At 43.1% G+C, this 18,611-nt stretch overlaps 2 protein-coding genes across 13 annotated transcripts in view; one reads left to right on the top strand and one right to left on the bottom strand.

The window, feature by feature from the left end:
• Spata6l (spermatogenesis associated 6-like) overlaps positions 1 to 18,611 on the top strand; it is a 53,571-nt gene that overhangs the window by 509 nt on the left and 34,451 nt on the right. For 10 of the 12 annotated variants that reach the window (XR_005489004.2, XR_010055142.1, XR_010055143.1 and 7 more), the window contains 4 exons: positions 3,654 to 3,791; positions 7,119 to 7,167; positions 10,855 to 10,896; positions 16,833 to 16,957. Coding sequence is in view for 8 of the 12 variants with exons in the window: in XM_063268600.1 (XP_063124670.1) it covers positions 3,654 to 3,791; positions 7,119 to 7,167; positions 10,855 to 10,896; positions 16,833 to 16,957 (354 nt within the window). In the remaining 4 variants the exon portion in view is untranslated. Of the gene's footprint in view, positions 1 to 3,440; positions 3,575 to 3,653; positions 3,792 to 7,118; positions 7,168 to 10,854; positions 10,897 to 16,832; positions 16,958 to 18,611 lie in introns of those variants that run through there. The other 2 variants (XM_039084414.2, XM_006231237.5) reach the window with 2 other exon arrangements.
• Plpp6 (phospholipid phosphatase 6) lies at positions 528 to 3,380 on the bottom strand. The gene is given in 1 exon segment (NM_001034854.1): positions 528 to 3,380. A coding segment is annotated over 1 exon segment (882 nt). The 5' UTR covers positions 3,330 to 3,380; the 3' UTR covers positions 528 to 2,447.

Raw genomic sequence — 18,611 nt, 5'->3', positions numbered from 1 at the left:
GCTTTGTGAAAGAATTTAAATTTTTTTTAAGTAATCAACGATTATATCATTTTTAAAAATCTCCACCTTTGACATTGTTCCCTTAGCTTCGGATTGCCAGTTTCAGCAGGGTAACCAATCTAACGATAAACACTCTGTAATAACCCACCAACTCCTTAAACGAGGTGCAGGGGCACAGGTGACTTTGCTGTCCCCATTCGGGAGTCAGCCATTCCTCTTGTTTTGCTCTCCTGTCCTCCAAGACTGGCATGGGCAGTTTAGACCATAGTTACATAGTGAGTGGATGCTAACAGGATATGGCATGGAAACTCGGCTAGACGCTGTGCAATCAGTAAACTGTAAGGTTTCCCTGAATGGATAGAAATGCAAGGAAAACGAGAGGGTCCTGTCCTCGTTTTGGTTCCATTTTGCTGAGTTTTCAGTTGGGCTGTATCAATTTCAAGTGCTCAGGATGAGGAAGGAATCCACAAGAAGCCGAGTGATCTCTCTCACGGCAAAGCAGAAATGAAAGACTTCACCTCAGACCATTTAACATTACCAGTTAATTTATTTTGATATTTTTTAAAAGGTATCCGTCATTGTACAATTAATTAACATAGAAATCAGTTTTTACTCGAGAGAATTTAGGATTACTCATGAAGTCGGATAAATTGATCTCATCTGTATTTTAAAAGCCACCAAACTCAGGTCCCAGCAAACAAAACATGGGATTTCAGAAGTGCAACTAGAAACTAGAAGGTGGGCCCTCAGTTAGTAGACTTGGGGACACTATAAGAACAGTCACTTTCAAATGTCTGGCTTGAATTGTTATAATGAAAAACCATCTCCAAAAGTTTAAACAACACACTCAGACCTCTTAGAACCTCACAGCTTAGCAGATCTGGTAAGGGAAGAGGTAGTCTGTGTTTAGGTTGTTGTGGGAATGTGATAACTGTTTTATTTATCGAAGGAGCTGTTCCTGGTGGTGTGCCTGACCCCCACTTGCAAAGGTCCTAAACCTAACCCTACTTCCTCCAGCGGAGAACCAGTTTCTCACTATTTTCCACAGTCCTGTCCATCCACATCCTTGAACATTAGACCATAGTCTACAGTCCTTTTTTCGAATGCCAGAACAACTGGGCAGTAAGATTATCCGATGACGCCACTTCCACCAGTGATTTAAAGGCTTTCTTTCCAGACACAGCAGCATTTACAGATTTAATGAACAAACCCTCTTTGGTCTTTCTAGGTCAGACAAATAGAGTCTACCATATTATTTGGTCATCTTTGGTCTTATGAGTGGGGGAATCACCATGAATGAACAGCTTTCAATGTAAACAGAAATTTAAGAGTTATACCTATTGCTCACGAAGAGCAATAGGCTCTCCTGAAAAGTTTCAAGTTAAGTCCTGTTACCTAAAATGAGCTGGATACAGCGAAGTGGGACTGATAGGAAAAGGAGGACACAGTCATCCTTGTGGTGCACAGGAAAGCTATGAAGACGCACAGAAAAGAACCACATCGCTCTTCAATGTTTTACTTAACTGAGGATCATTTGCTGTACTCAGTAGACATGACAGACAGCAGGGCTTCATTTCCTGTCCCCGGCCATTGCTGTCTGTGGACAGCCTCCACCCAAACTCTTAAGTTCCCCTGACTCTCCCGGGCAGGTCAGCTTCTTGCCCTCCTGGCATGCTACTTGTCAACAGGATTGGGGAATGAAACAGTAGTCTCATACTTACATTTCTGTGGGAACCTTAGACAAGCCCACCTTTTGAGTATGTCTTCTTCGACATCTCGGCTTGTTCTATGAATGCTAAAAGATAACATGAAAGCGCAATGGGAAGTAAATATCTAAAGACCGTTCGAGAGGTACAGGGAGAAGAAAGGCAAGTACTTTGTGGAACCTCTTTTTACTACCAAGTCCTCGAAGGTGGGAGAGCTTAAGGAATCAGGATAAAGAAAAAGCTCCAAGGACGGCAACAGATGTTCAGAGGGTAAACTGGAAAAAAGAACTCTGTCTTGAACTTTAAAAATACTGTTTAAAATCTACCGCAGGTCAAGGGCTGGGAATAGCACATGGTTTAGCTAGTGGCTCTTAAAATTCAATTTACAAGTGATAACATCTTTTTTTTCTTTGGCGGGGAAGGAATTACTCATTAACACTATTCGGTCAACTTTAAGTAAATAGCAAAAAGTATAATCAGCCAGCTTGATTTGTTTGCAGCTGTCTTGTGGATAAACAGCTGTCGAATACATACAGAATAGGCTTTGTTTCTCTAGTATGGCCGTGTTCAGTAATAGCCTGCATGTGCTCCGGTCTAGGAACATTTCAAGACAGTGGGGTCCCAGAATTCTCAAAGGCGCCTAAAATGTCTGAGGGACAACTGGATGGCTCTGGCTTAGGTCAGAATCCTCGAATGCGGAGTCCTTCAGACCTCGTGGTGCCAACAATCAATGAGATGGGGTCACTGTTGATTCCACAGTACAAAAAGAACTGGAACATTGAGGGGTGACAGCCAGCAATAATCCACAATGCTGTACTGCATGTAGCCCAGGAAAAAGCCAAACGCCACATCAGTGACGTTGTGCCGCCCAAGCATGACCCTGGAGAGACCCAAGACGAAGGCCCACAGGACCACCAGCACCCTCAGTGGAATGGCCAGTACCAGGTGGTTCAGGATGAACCGCGACACCAGGGCGGCCCTCGTGGCATGACCCGAGGGAAAGGAGTACTTGTCCACCGAGAGGGTGAAAAACATGTCCATCTGATTGTGCGCCGGTCGGCGCCTGCGGACCAACCCTTTAATCACAGCCACCAGCAGTAGGTCCAACAGCAGGGCGAAGAGCAGGTTCATCAGCACTTCGCGCCCGGCCCAGCTGTCGCTCCTAAGCAGGCAGTAGAGGGTGCCCAGCAACCAGGGGATGCCATGTCCTGAGATCTCCAGCAGCTTCATCAGGGGCCGCACGCTGCCCCAGGCCGAGCTCTCCCCAGCACACACCCCCAGCTTCTTGGACAGCCACAGGTCGATGGCCAGCAGGGAGCGCAGGGCGATGCCCAGGAAGGACGGGTTCAAGTTCATGCCGGCGTCCTCCGGCGGTGGGGCAGGAGCTACTTGTGCAGGGCACGCGGCAGCCAGCGGGAAGGAGCCGCGCCGGTGCACCGGGCTGTCGGACGCGCGCAGCCGGGCGCAGGCGGGGTCCGCGCCCGAGCGGCAGCTCAGCAGCGACTGGAACTCGAACCTGCCGCTGCCGCCGCCGCCGCCGCCGTGGGCCGGGCTGCCCGGGACGCTGCTTCCGCCCGAGGAGCCTAGCGGTCGTCCCTCGATAGTCCTCCGGGGGCTCGGCATCGCGGCGGGCGGCCGGTCCCAGGGACCGGGCCAGACCGGAGACAGGCTTCCTGGCCCGGCAACCTCTTCCGCTTCCGCACTGCCATCCCGGAGGGCGGGCCGAGGAGCCGCAGAGCACGATTGTGACACCTGGCGGAGACGTGGGAGGGAACCCGGAGAGCCAGCTTGAGAGAGGTGGGAGGATGGAGAAGCTGGGAAGTGCAGGTGAAGGACACAGTGATGGCGTCATTTCAGAGCTATGGGAGGTTAGGATAAACAGCCCCGCTGCAAAACAAAAGCAAAAACAAAAACAAAAAATCTGATTTCCTTCCTCCTCTTTTTAAGATTTCTTGCCCAGGAGTGTTCCTGCCGGACAAGGAAGTTGTGTACCTTGGAGTCTACCTTCTGAATCAGTACCTGGAGACAGACTGCTTTCCCTCTGTGTTCCCTATTGTGATTCAACAGAGCATGAGGTTTGAAAAGGTGATTTTGACTTCTCAGTGGGTTTTGCTGACTGACGCCAGTTTGACAGTCATTATAAAGGATAGGGGTTTTGTACATCTTATTTCCCTTTTTAACACAGTGTAAAAAGCACAAAGCGGCCTTGAGGCAGAAATCGCAGTTTGGAAGTCTTGCTTTTTTGCTATGCAGGCCTGAGCCAAGTTCTGTCAATTGAGTGCTAAATACCCTGGTGGATGCTTTCTATTCTGGGAAGTCCCATGGCATTTTCTAACTAGAGCAGAGAGCGTTTCTGAATGTTCTGGGAGGTGTTAGAGACAGTTAGTTGCATTGCATTTATGAAAGGGGCTATTAATAAACTGCAGATCTTCCGAAAAACTTTCTTAAGCTCGGAAAAATAAATCTATAACCAAATCAGCTATACCTGGTTATTGAAAGTCTGTAGCTAAATAAGAAAGCTGTTCATATTTTCTGAGTTTGTCTTAAGTCATGTGCGTGTTATACAACCACAGTAATAGGGCTAGATTCTATTCCAATGCATGCAGTCGTAATTGGAAAAAACACTGGCCAGGGCTCCCCACTGCAGTACACTGTAGACTATTCGAACAACACCCTAAGGTTTTGGTTTTGGATTTGGAGATGAAATTGGAGTAATTTTTAGTTAACCTAATGGTTTTGTCCAGTGTCTCTAAGGTGGGCTTTTAGGGCGAGGGAAGACTGAGGGAAGACCGCGTCACATCCATTCCAAAGTCTGGAAGATGCTTTCCAGAAACCCACCTATCTCTTTCCAATCCAAGGATGAAAGAAACAATGAAGATGGTAACATTTAAAAGAATAGCAGCCTGTGCGTTTGAAAAGGCCAGGCCGGTCGGGGTAGAAGAGTAAATGGTTATTATCCCGGAAAATACAGTCAGAACCCAGATGATCCTACTGGCCATATGTGGGTGATGGACGTGGTGTGAAGTAGATAAGTAGGTGCTAAAAATGAAGAGTCCCCCCCCCCCAACCAACATTTCCCCCACTCATCAGTTCCTGGCCCTGTACAAGACTTCTAAGATAGAAATGTAAGAAGTGCATAGAGACAAAATTGTGCAAACAGGGTATGACACATCCGTGAACACCTTGGACACTTAACCTAACCCGACCTCCTCTGTGTTTTAAAAGGAGAATGATGAAGAGTCAACTTCAGATGCTTCTCTCCGGCCGGGTGGGAAAGCCCGAGATTACTAGTCAATCATACCATGGAACTGTTTCTTTTTCTTTTTCTTTTTTTTCTTCGGAGCTGAGGACCAAACCTAGGCTTTGTGCTTCCTAGGCAAGCGCTCTACCACTGAGCTAAATCCCCAACCCCATGTTTCTTTTTTCTAAAAACAAAAGTTGTTCAGGCTCATATTCTAGTTTCTTCTAGTTCCAGGTGCCTTGCAATCTGTTCCGTTCTTTAGCTGAAAATATGTGTTAGCGCGTGGTGTGGCAAAAGCATTTCCCTCCCCCACAAGCCCTTCGAATGGCTTAGATTTAAATAACTTAAAAGCATTTGGGTAAACAAATTCCTCATAAGAATTCATGAGCCCTTGTATTTGAATAGACTAGGCTGACTGGTTGTTCCCCAAGATCATCAGCCCTTACATGTGGATAGGGAAGATTCTTAGAGCTGACATACAGAAGTAACCCACAAGCAGCAAACTTACCGTCTCACAGCACTGGAGATTGGACGTCAGAAAAGTATGTTGGTGGCGACCACGCTACTTCCTGTGGTGTGATGGAAGCTAGGTCTTTGGTTTATAACACTGGTTCTCAACCTGTGGGTTGCCACCCCTTGGGAAAGATTGACTCTTTCTCTGGGGTTGCCTAAGACCATCGAAAAAAACCTCACATGATTCATAACAGCAGCAAAATACAGTTACAGAATAGCAATGAAAATAATTTTATGACTGGGGAGTCACCACACTATGAGGAGTTCTTTTAATGGGTCGCAGGATTAGGAAGGCTGAGAAACACTGGTTTATAGCACTGTAACTCCAGTTTGTACCATTTAAACATTCATCCTCTCTATAGCACATGGAATTCAAAACATTCTGAGCATTAGCCAGAGGAGCTCTGGTTCTTTCAGGCAAAAGAAGATGTGGGTGAACTGTAAAACAAAAGCAGACGCATCATTGATCAGAAATGTCAGGTCCCCTCGCTGGGTTCGTGACCTCTGCTGGCTCTGTCCACTCTAACCAAGTAACTACATTTGCTTTCTCTGGTTGCATGTCAGAAGAGAAAACTTTGATTGGGTTCTGTATGGTTCCTGGATTTTTTTTTTTCCCTTCTCGAGTGCACTCGTGAATTTATTGCGGTGTATTTTTAACTTATATGCTTAAATACTCACTTGGAAAATAAAAGACACCGATCGAGTGTTAAATGCCCAAGCTACTCCATTATGACCTCATTCAAAGTTTAACTAAGCGTATTTGTATCGATCCCATTTGGAAATAAGGTCATATTCTGAAAGACTAGTGTTAGATGTCAACCTGTGAGTTTGGACAGGGACACCATCCAATGGATAACGGTGTGAAATGGAAGGATGGAATTATTGAAATAGTTTAGGGGAAAAACGTTACCTGCATTGACTTAGTAAGCATGAGTAGGCAAAACAGTGTCCAGTCTTTGTCCTCAGAGGGGACCTGGCTTTAACCTCAGGCAGAGTTTGGACCATGCTTAACCTTAAACATTGTTTAAATCAGAAGGTTAAAGGTTAAAGGTACTACTGAAGAACTGCTGGAAACCTTTTGTTTTCAGAAGGCCCTGTTCTTTCTCCGTGCTGTCTCAGAACCTTTTATTTCAGGAACAAACCCCGCAGATCTGACAATGTTTAAGGTGCCACAGTAATGGTTTTCCCACGTTCAATGGGAGGAGTCGCTCCCAACACTGCTTGTCTTTGGTGTTACACATGGGTAAAATCTGTTTGTCTTCCCATGTAGCATGGCCAATTTCACGGACAGAGAAGCCATCTAGTTATCACTTGATTCTGCTGTACGCAGAATATTTTCTATGCACTCAAGACCCACATTGATGCAAGACATGCTTGCTTGTGGAGTAGGTCAAACCGACAGCATTTTAAGCATATGCTAGACTCAGCTAGCTCAAATTTCTTTGCCCTTATCATTGTGATAATTTTAATTCATCCGTGCTATAGCCATTTGTTGTACTTTTACCACATGCTTCTTAAAAATGTTCCTGTCGAATGCCGAAATGTTACACGGCTTGATTTTCATGTGTGCTAATCCCATAGAAGAACATAAAGTACGGTTTCTGGGAATACCTTCTAGTAAAACTTTGAAAATTTCTTTTCCCTGGTTTTCTCTGTAGGTCTTTGAAGAGGCAATGGATCCTGGAGCTGTTGCAGAACTTTTAGAAAGTAGGTACTTAGGAGGAAAACAAGACATGTAATTCACAGGTACAGAACTCTGCCTCCTCTCAAGTGTGCTGTTTCTGTGTTTGATCAATATTTGAATTTAGGGAAATTCTACGGTGAAATTTAGTTCATGTTTTATTGTTTTGTTGCTTGGTTGATTTTTAGAGACATAATCTTGCTATGGAGTTTAGCTGGCCTTGAACTCTCTCCTGCCTCTGCTGTCAGGATACTGGGATTATAGGTAGATGTCATCACATCAACCTTTAAAAATGTTAATTTATAATAATAATAATTTATTTTTTAAATTAAAATAAATCAATAAAATGATAACAATTATTATTGTGTGTCTATGAATATGGGTGTGAGTGTATAATGTGTGCTTGAGACAGTTAGAGGACAATGTTGGCGAATTGGCTCACTCCTTCCATTTTGAGTTCTTGAGCTAGAACTTGGGTTCTTGGACTTGTGTGATTTTGCCCCCGAGTCATCTTACTGCCTACTACACTATTTTAAATTGTTATAATCACTATTTTAAATTGTTATAATCGTTCTTCTTAATATAGATGTGAAACCAGATGTGGTGGCATAGGACTCTTAACTCCAGTTCTTAGAAGGTCTGATCTCTAAGAACAAGAGGATCAGGACTTCAGGGTTAACCTAATTCAGGATTAATCTAGCTATCTTGAGGGTGGCTTGGATTACATGAGATATTGTCTTAAAAACAAAACGCAACAAAATTTTGTAGGATAGACATGATTTTTCTGGATGACATTTTTCTGTTCGGTTATTATAAACATTAATTGGATGTTTTTGTAACAGTCAGATCATTTGATTAGAACATTTTCATCGCCACAAAGAGAAACTTTACACCTGTTAACAGTTACTACTTACGCTTCTCTTACCCTTCTATCGAATGCAAATCCCAGAGCCCAGGCTGGCCTCGAACTCCTCTCTCTGTTTCCTGAGTGCTGAGATTACAGGTGTGTTGAAGCCTGTGGATGTGAAGTGCTTTCTTACCATTGTTTTGCATGCCTTTAATAGCTAACAGGGTTGAGAGTACTTTGGAGAAATGCCTATTCAGATTTTCTTCCTACTTTTTAATTTAATTGTCTGTCTCTGAAACAGTTATGTTTTCTTTATCTAGAATCCTAAGACTTTTAATGAAAGGAAATATCTAATATTTGTCTGACCTTCACTTAATATGGTGATCTACAGTCACACCTATTTTCTGCTGCTAATAACTCACATTTATTCTTTGTTACGTCTGTGTGGTGGTTCAAATAAGAATAGTGCCATAGGCTTATATATTTGAATGAATACTTGTCCCCCTGTCAGTTGGAGCCACCTGGACAGTATTTTGTGGCATGGCTTTGTTGACAAGATGTGTCACTGGAGGATGGGCTTTGAGGTTTCAAACACCCATGCCACTCCCAGCATCTCCTGATCAGGATGTGAGTTCTCAGCTCCTGTTCCAGCACTATGCCCACTGGCCCGCATGCCTGCCTGCCTGCTGCTGCCACGCTCCCTGCCGTGATGGTCACGGACTCACCCTCTGCCTCTCTGAGACACACATTAAACATTTTCTTTCGTACATTGCCTTGGTCATAGTGTCTTATCACAGCAATAGAAACATAACCAAAGCAGTACGGACAAATCTCCACTATGTATGTTCAGTGTGCTCTCTCCATCTGTCGGGGATCAGCTGGGCTGATTCTCTAGTTTGGCTATTGTGGATAGCACTAGAGTAAACATTGAATATTTTGGTGTAGGTATTTTGGTAGTATATTGCCTTGGATTCTTTGGGTAGATACCAAAAAGTGATATAGCTGGGTCATATGGTCCTTTTTAGTTTTTGTTTTTAGTTTTGTTTTTTTGGAAAACCTCTATATTGACTGGACTAATTCACATTCCCACCAGTAATGTATAATGGTCCTCCCTTTCCCAGAGTTTTACCAACATTTGTTATTTTCTTGATATCTAGTTTAACTGGTGTGAGAGGGAATCTTTATGTAGTTTTAATTTGTGTTCTCTTTATGTCTAAAGATGTTTAACATTCTTTTCATGTTTATGAGACTAGGTTTCATGTAGACCAGGCTGGCTCCAAGGTCACTATGTAGCTGAGGATGGCCGTGACTCCTGACTTGCCTGTCTCTAGTTCCTAAGTGCTGGGTTCCAGGTCACACCTGCCCTGTCTCACGTGCTTATTACTAATTTGTACTTCATCTTTTAACTATTGTGCACTCCTTTCATTAGCCCATTTGTTGATTGGGTTGTTTGATTTTTTGGTGTTTTGGGAGTTCTTTATATATTCTAGATATTAATCCTTATACAGATATATATAGCTGGTGAAGATTTCTCTTCAGTTCTTTAGCTCTTTTTCATTTCCCTTGCTATGCAGAAGACTTAATTTCAGGCAGTCCCATCTGTCAGTTCCTGGTATCATTTCTTGAGCTGTTGGCACTGTTTCCAGAAATGTTTTACCTTTCCCCGTATCTTAAAGTGTTTTCCCTTAAAGTCTCATTCTCATATTACACTCTTTGCTCTCTTTCTAATTGGTGTTTTGTGCAGGACAAGAGGTAAGGATAGAGCTCCATTCTCTGTCAGTGGTTCTCTAGTTTCACCAGCACCATTTGTTGAAGAGTTGTCTTCTCTGGTGTGTATTCTGGTTCCTGGACACTCCGTTCTACTGTATCGTTTGACATGATCCTTTCTGTCGATATCATGTTGGTTTTGTTACTGTAGCTCTGTGGTGTGACTTAAATCAGGCATTGTGATAGCCCCAATATGCTTTTAGCTATCGTGTGTGTGTGTGTGTGTGTGTGTGTGTGTGTGTGTGTGTGTGTGTGTGTGTCGCGCGCACAGGTGCCCACAAAGGCTGGAGAGGAGATCAGATTCCCTGGAGCTGGAGTTACAGGCACCTGTTAGCTGCCTGACACGGGAGCTAAGACCAGAACTTGTATCCCCTGCAAGAGCATTGTGCTCTCTTGACACAGCCATCTTTCCAGCCCCTAACGTACTTTTAAGAGACAAAATGTTGGGGTTGGGGATTTAGCTCAGTGGTAGAGCGCTTGCCTAGAAAGTGCAAGGCCCTGGGTTCGGTCCTCAGCTCCGGGGGGGGGGGGGGGGGAGAAAGAGACAAAATGTTGCATGCCTTCCAGGAAGTAAAACCCAAACTCACTTTGTTCCACTCCCTCACTTTATCAAAATCTGTTTCATTGTTGCTATGGCGCGTATTTTAAATTATACTTGCTCTGTGGTGCCCTTGAAAACATGGTTCCAGGACCTCCTCACATACCAAAGTACATAGGTGCTCAAGGACCATAAGTAAAATGACATAGAATTTGCTTATAACCTATGCGTGAGTGTCTGTGTGTGCATATCTCATATAATTTGGATTATCTCTATATTATATACTGTAAATTTTGTACAAAGTTGTTATTCTACCTAAGTTAGAGAATAATGAGAAAAGAATATATATCTTAATACAATGCAATTACTTTTTAAATGTTTTCTGTTTGCAGGTGGTTGAAAGATCGCTGTAGAAGCTCCACTTAGAGAACCTGTGAATACAGAGGGCCAGCTATATTGTTGTTATTAGTAGTCTAAATGAGATATGGTGTTTTTAATTTAGCATTTAATTTTCTGAAGTATTAAAATTAAATATTAAAATCTCATTTTCTTCTTTCTTAGGCTTCCTAACCAGGTTTGAATTAGTACAGCTAGTGTCTCCAGGTAATATGCTAACAAACACACTTCTAAACTAACAATTTCATCTTGAAAGAATGAATGGGGACAAGATTTCAGTTTTCTTTATGACTGAACTGTTTCTAATGGTCTACTGCTCACCTGGCAGGGTAGAGCATGCCTGTTTCTCCTGTTTTGGCCAAGCAGGGCATTATCGTTTGAATTTATGACTTTTGAGTTGTATATTAATTTGTTTAGAAATGTATCATATTATGCTGCCTTATATTCAGATATGGTGTATCAAAAGTTTCATTTTTCCTATATTATATTTGTTTGTTTTTGTTTTTTTTCTGGTCATAGTCATTGTTTTCTGTATTTTTGTTTTTGTTTTGTTTTGTTTTGTTTTTTTAAGACAGGGGTTCTCTCTGTAGCCCTGGATGTCCTGAAACTCACTCTGTAGACCAGGCTGGCCTAGAACTCAGAGATTTGCCTGCCTCTGCCATGATTAAAGGTACGGGCCACCACTGCCAGACTTCCTCATTGTTTTTGGTTGCTTGCAGAATGAGGTTTGGAGGCAAGCGTTTCCCTTTGCTATAAATTTACAATATATTTATTCAAGTCTTTAACCAGTTATGATCAATACACATGTATTTCTTTCATTGCACCATTTAAACCTTTTCTCAAGTGAACTTTATTCTTCCTGAGCGTTACTGAGAAGAGAGTGATGAGCTAGATAGATGTCTCCGCTAGAGTGGGGGGGACTGAGTAGAGGCTTCCCATGAAGGTTGTGCTTCTTTGCACAATTGAACATCCCTGGGGGTAGGCCAGGGGCTCCGGAGAGGGGTTTAGCGCTAGGCATCTGCTTCTTGGTTTTGTTTTGCAAAAGTAGCCCTGTAAACAGATAAGAACTCTGCACTCTTAAGAATACAGGGATGAGCCCTCAGATTATTGCAGTGTGAATCTAGCAACAGACACTTGGCTATTATAGTGCAGATTAGGGCTAGGTGCTTGACTTTTACGGCCTGGGTGCTCCAGCGTTGTGGTGTGAATGTGGGGATCAGTGCTGTGAACACGCACACAGCTGTTCCAGTGTGAGTCCGGGTGCAGCCGTTCCAACGCTGCAGTGTGAATGCAGAGATGAGTCCTTGCGTGCGTGGGGTGAATATGGGAGCACTGGACACGCAGGTGTCACTCTGCGATCAAGGTGTCCCTAGCTTTACACAATTTTAGTGTTATGGTGTCAACCTAGGGATAAACAGGCACTTAGATAGCAGTATCTACAGATTATGGCGTTAATCCAGAGATAGATACTTGAATAAACAGTATGCAGCTCTCCATTAGAGAGTTACTGGTTTTGGTAGAGAATACAGAGCAATGCCTCCTACCCGCTATTTAGAAATGCTCACTGAATGGAAAAAAAAAAAACAAAAAAAAACAACAGGCTAAAACCAGGCCATTGAGGTTTTTTCCATAATTTTTTTCTTGCTTGACCCAATTTTATGCTTAAACATATAACCCTGTGAATTGGCAAGTTACATTTTATGTTAATAGAATAGGGTCAAGTTTATTTTGGTATTACTTAATTTTGTACTAATTAAAAAATACCCAGTATCGAATATTGAAAACATTTTCAACTCACGAATGATTATATAGAGTAAAAGTAGGTAGAGCCTACTCATTAACAATTCCTGATGGATACTTTATGACAGTTTACTGTGCAATCTTTCAGACTTTTAAAAACACACTTAGTATGGCTAATGTGCCTAGTGTTAGGGTAACACAGACGGCTCCTATATATAATTATCTATACTACTCATAGGATATTGTAAGTACTAACTTTCTAGAATTTTATATGTTTTGGACTATTATTTTTTTAGTCAAACCTTGGCCGGCTTTGAACCCGTGCGTGATCCTCCTGTCTCATTCACCCCGTTGAGTGCTTGGATGTACGTGTTTTTCTTGTGACACAGATATCTACCTATGCGGTTGTAAGAATGGCTGTTTGACTAGTTGAGCTGGCAGCATGCATTCCGTTTATAACGAATGGGTTACTCCCGTGCAGAATGGCAGCCTTATTGTGCATGTTTTATGTTCGCGTGTTCACAGACCTCCAGTTTCAGACTGCGACTGCAGTGGCACTCAGTCTAAATTACTGAAAAAACTAACAGTTTCACTCAGCACCAGATGCCGTGCAGATAAATCAGTTGATCGCACCAACGTGGCATGTGGCAGCAGCAATGGTCTTCGGTATTAACTGAGTAAACGGAGTTAGCCTAAAGTCTCAAGTAGGGTCATATGGACCATTCCGGTTCACGGAGACCAGTTCTTTTACCAGCTGCCCATTACTTCTTTGTTTTGCTGTAGATAATATATTCTTGTCTGATAGTTTTTACAGCATTTTCAGACACATGTAGGGCAGTTGACCATCAGGTTAGGGATATGGTAGCCATGCTCAGATCTTCGAAGAGCTTACTGCAGTGAATAACTGAGAGTCAGTGACTTTGTTGGTTGTTCAGCTCACAGAGGTGTAAAAAAGTGACAGACACGGGGAGCAGTGTAACTCTACGTGACTGTGACTTGGTGCTTTCTTTTTATCAATCTCCTAAGGCTTAAGCTTTCATGCTCTCTAGCAAGTCCAGCTCAATTTTCCACCACAGTCAGTAATGGCCATTAGAAGGCAGTAAGACCTCATGCTTTGAATGCCTACTTTGCCATGTGACATCATGACAGGTAAACTCTCAGTCTCAAGGAGAATCAATGAGCTACTCTATCTGGAAGCATGGTGATAAACTGTCATGTGCTCTAGTCAAACTCGTACTGTTACTAGAATTGCCTTTTCTTATAGTTCTTTTCTTTCTTTTTTTCTTTTTTTTTTTTTTTTGTGAAAGGGGAAAACATGTTTACTGAAGTCCCCGATGATGTCATTGTCTATGCCATCATCTGGTTGAGCACGCTGAGTGCTTCTAGCCACTTTACTTGGCCTATTAGATTAGGCAGTCTGAGCATGCTCATTGGTTATTACCCAGGCTCTGTCATATCTAATTATGTGCTGACATTTCCACATTGGCTGTTGTTTGGGTTACTGAAAAGAATGATCCAACTCAGAAGACCATTTTAAGACACTTTGGAGCCCTCTAATTTTCTTTTTTTTTTTTCTTGGCTCTTTTTTTTTCAGAGCTGGGGACCGAACCCAGGGCCTTGCGCTTCCTAGGCAAGCGCTCTACCGCTGAGCTAAATCCCCAACCCCGCCCTCTAATTTTCTAATCGGTGAAACTAATCCCCATTTAGCATTGTCTTAGTTACTTTTCTGTGATAAAATCTCTAACAAAAGCAACACAGGAGGGAATGGTTTATTGAGGCTTATTAATTCAAGGTTATAGTCTATCACCAGCTGGTTAGCTGGTCACATTGCATCTACAGTCAAGAGACAGAGTGAGAAGTGCTTGAATTCAACTTACTTTCTTATTTTTACATAGCCCAGGATCCTAGCCCAGGGATTGGTGCCATCCGCAGTCTGTAAATCGTACTACTCAGTTAACCTCAACAAGATAATAACATCTGGCGTGCCCAGATGTCAGTCTCCCAGATAATTCTGTCTCATTAAGTTGACAATAGAGGTTAACCATCAGAACTCTGCTCTAGTCAACTTTGTATCCAGACATATATATTATATGATTATGAGTGCTTTATCTGCAGGTACAACAGAAGAGGGCATCAGACCTCATTGTAGATGGTTGAGAGCCACCATGTGGTTGCTGGGAATCGAACTTGGGACCTCTAGAAGAGCAGAGCACCCAGCACTCTTGATTACTGAGCCGTCTCTCCAGTCCTCCAAATATATCATCTTTAAACATTCATTATTTTTATTTATTTATGTATGCGTGTGTATCTGTGTGACTATACGCTATGGATGTGTGGGTGCCTGTGAAGGCCAGAAGATGTTCTGATCCTTTCGAACTGGAGTTATAGACAGTTGTGAGACTCCTGACACAAGTGCTGGAGACTAAAATGGAGTCTTCTGGAAAAGTAGGAAACCATCTTAACCACAGAGTCTCTCCAAACTCACCCCAACATGTCGCTTTGAATCATCATCTCCCATCCCTTCTCTCCAAAGCTTCAAGTTCATCTCACAATGCAAAACACAATCTGCCTTCAAACGTCCCTTTTGTCTTTAGCAGTCCAGACTCTGTCTGAGACTCAAGGCGATCTCCCAACTATGAGTCTCTATAAAATAGAAAACAAGCCGTGTAGTTCCAACATAGGATGGCCTCACATTCTCATCCCCATCCTAAAAGTGCAAGAGTCAGAGTACAGGAGGGAATGATCAAAGAGAGACCAATCAACACGGAAAACATCACGCCCTACAGCTCCACATTCAGCATCAGGGCACATGAGATTGTCTGTGCTCCACAGGGCTTAGATACTCCCAACCCTCCAGATATGAAACCTGTATTACATACACTTTTTCCGTTTGTTTCCACTCCATGCCCACAACGACCACTGGTGGATTCCTTACCGTCATGGCCTCTCCTGCATCTTGGGGTCTGCATTGGAATCAAGTCTTCACATTTTACAGCGTCACCTTCACAGCTTCATACAGTGCCCTCTTCTGGCTGCCTTGCAAGGGACTCTGACCCTGAGACCTTTACTGGTCCCAGCTGTTCTCCGAAACTATGGAACAGGATTTCACGACACCTTCAACCTTGCATCGTTCATGACTCAAGACACAGTAGCAGGAGGAAGACATTTCCAAGTACCACTGCCAGCTCACGGTGAAGCCTGGCTCCCTTGGACTGTGGCTGTGTCAACATAAATATGATGACCTGGGAAGCACTTTCCTAGCTAGGAGCCTTCAAGGAGAAGGGGACCTTCTTCACTTTAGGAAGGACGAACTTCAATCACATTTGAACCTTCGTAAGGCAAATCTTCCAGGGGGTGGAGTGTTGAGCTCAGGGCACCCTCCCTGTTGTCTCAGTGCAATCTAGGAGGTTTCTCCTCGGTAACAGTCATCCCCTTAGGGATTGCAAGTGCTTTTTCTCACCAACAACCCAGATTCTTCTCCTGTCTTGACATTTCCTCCACAAAATTAGTCTATTACCTTTAAATTAAAATTCAGGGCTTGACAGATGGCTCAGTGGTTAAGAGCACTGACTGCCCTTCCAGAGGTCCTGAGTTCAAAACCCAGCCACCACATGGTGGCTCACGACCATCTGTAAGGAGATCTGATGCCCTTTTCTGGTGTCTCTGAAGACAGCTATAATGTACTTATATATAATAAATAAATAGATCTTTAAAATTCACTCAAGTTCTCAGGGTAAGCGCAGAATGAAACTAGAGACTTGCTCAAATTATCACACGAATGGCCACCTTCCAGTTTCTGATAGAGACCTTGTTGCTGTCTGAAACCTCATGGGTTGGGCCCCCATTGTTTGCTCTCCTTTCAGCATTTTTTTTTCTTTTTTCTTTTTTTAGGAGCTGGGGACCGAACCCAGGGCCTTGCGCTTGCCACTGAGCTAAATCCCCAACCCCTTCCTTTCAGCATTTTTGGCTTCAAAGTTTTCACTATGATGGTCCTTTAGGTTATGTTTATAGTATCAAAGAGTCTCTAGTCCAGAGTTCCAAACTCGTCTACATTTATCCTGTTTTAAAAACCCAAGAACCGCACAATCAAATTGATGGCAGCAACAATCCTACTTGGTACCAGCATTCGGTCTTAGCTGCGTTTCTTGTTTCCTCAATAAAATATCCTGACAAAAGCAGCCTAAGGAAGGAAGAGTTTATTTGGGCTCACAGTTTGGGGGTACAGTCTATATCATAGCATGGTCTCAAGGAGGCATTTTCTCAATGGAGGAACCCTCCTCTGAGGTAATTATAGATTGTGTCAAGTTGATATAAGCTAGCTCGCACGCCATCTGAGCCTCTGTTTTCGTAAACTTGAGACGTGTAGAAGACATTTACTTCTGCCCTTTGTCCTTTCCTTCTAGCATGGGAAGAGTTGGCCTACTATGAAAAAAACACCCGAGACTTCCTATTCCCTGAGCCCAAGCTGACATCCTCACACCTTGGCATGCAGAGGGAGGTGCTCATGAAGACGGCTATTTGGTTTCCCGTGAGTGACCCTCCCACAGGGGCTTCTACAGGAAGAAAAGTTCTTGGAGAGTGAACATTTCACTCCTGACAGGGTTGGCCTCGGGCAGGTAGCTTTTCTTGCTTAGTTTCCCCGGTTCTGTTTTCAGCCATGGTCAGATGCCCAGCTCATGACACCAAACTATACTGATTTCTACTACTGAGAGCTTTATTATCTAACTAAGCTGTATCATCCACCTATCCAGTTGTCACACAATATCCTGGAAGGTCCCTCTTTTGACACTATCTATTGCCAATTGACAGAAAGATCTGTTTGGTCATAGCTGTTATCATTAATTAGAGTAACAGCAGCAATAATATTATCTTGTATTTGCTTTATACTTTCAACCTTCTACAATTTTTTCCGATCATTTCTCTGTGTAGCCTTGGCTGTTCTGGAACTAGCTCTGTAGACCAGGCTGGCCTCGAAATCACAGAGATTCACCTGCCTCTGCCTCCTGAGTGCTGGGATTAAAGGTGTGCACCACGACCTCCAGGTAACCTACAGTTTTAGTCACTCTCTTCCTAATGATTGTCAAATTGGCCAAGGCTGGTACTCTGTTCTCTTTATCAGAAGAGAACTGTTAGAGGCTGGTACTGGGTGCATGGTGCAGCAGATAGTCAACTGATAATCTGTTTTAGTGGCATTTATCGGAATCCAAATTCAACACAGTCATTTTGATTTTTATGGTCTATGACTTCTATCTTTGAAACAATCACTTCTTTCTAAATGAATTTTTAGGTTTTGTGGATGACATCCACTTAAAGGGCCACATCTTTGGGAATTTTAAAGAGCACAGTTACTACTTAAGCTGTTTCTCACTGTGGACTGCCGTTGTTATCATTTAGTGAGATGTCACTGTCCCTGCTCTGTTCCAGGACTGTTCAGACTGTGTCATCAGAAGAACCTCAATTCCTGTAATGCTTCTGATGACTGATACGCCACACATAGTCATCAAACCTTGTCCTAACCAGAATTTTGAATCCCTGTAACTTTAAACCCTCCCTGTTATCTTTCAGGATCTGGTAAATAGTCCAGAAACCACATTTTTCTTTCTCCGGCATCATCTTCATGTATAACTTAAGCCCCTCCCCGCTAGAGGGCAGGAATTGGGGTTCATGTGAAATGCTGACCCTTATTGCTTCAAGTTATTGGCATGTTGCCCTTCAGAATGTCACAGGGAATAAAAGTTCAGGGGAAACAGCCCGAGGAACCCCTTAGATTAACTTTTTCCCCCCTCAAATTCCCAGTTAAATAAAAGCCACCTTCAAAATCAGGTGTCTTGTGGTGAATGCTCTGGGCACAAATAGAAAGACTAGCCTATAAGAAGTTGTATTTGTCGTTATTTATAAACAGAGGTGATTTATTAGCTTTAGAATGCATTGGAATACCCTCATGTACCAGATGAAAAAATATCAGTTCCTGTAATTGACTTTATCAAACTCTATTAATAATTTGGAGAGAGAGAGAGAGAGAGAGAGAGAGAGAGAGAGAGAGAGAGAGACAGAGAGACAGACAGAGAGACAGACAGAGACAGAGACAGAGAGATATTCCTCTGAGACATTTCACAAATCAAAACTGAAGCCATTGCCAATGCCCCAGGAGCAGTTGCTGCCCGTCCTGGTGTGTGCTGAGC

Source organism: Rattus norvegicus, chromosome 1 (assembly GCF_036323735.1).
Source record: "Rattus norvegicus strain BN/NHsdMcwi chromosome 1, GRCr8, whole genome shotgun sequence".
Classification (NCBI taxonomy): domain Eukaryota; kingdom Metazoa; phylum Chordata; class Mammalia; order Rodentia; family Muridae; genus Rattus; species Rattus norvegicus.
Note: the sequence above shows the minus strand (reverse complement) of the source record. Positions and strands in the feature narration are given on the sequence as shown.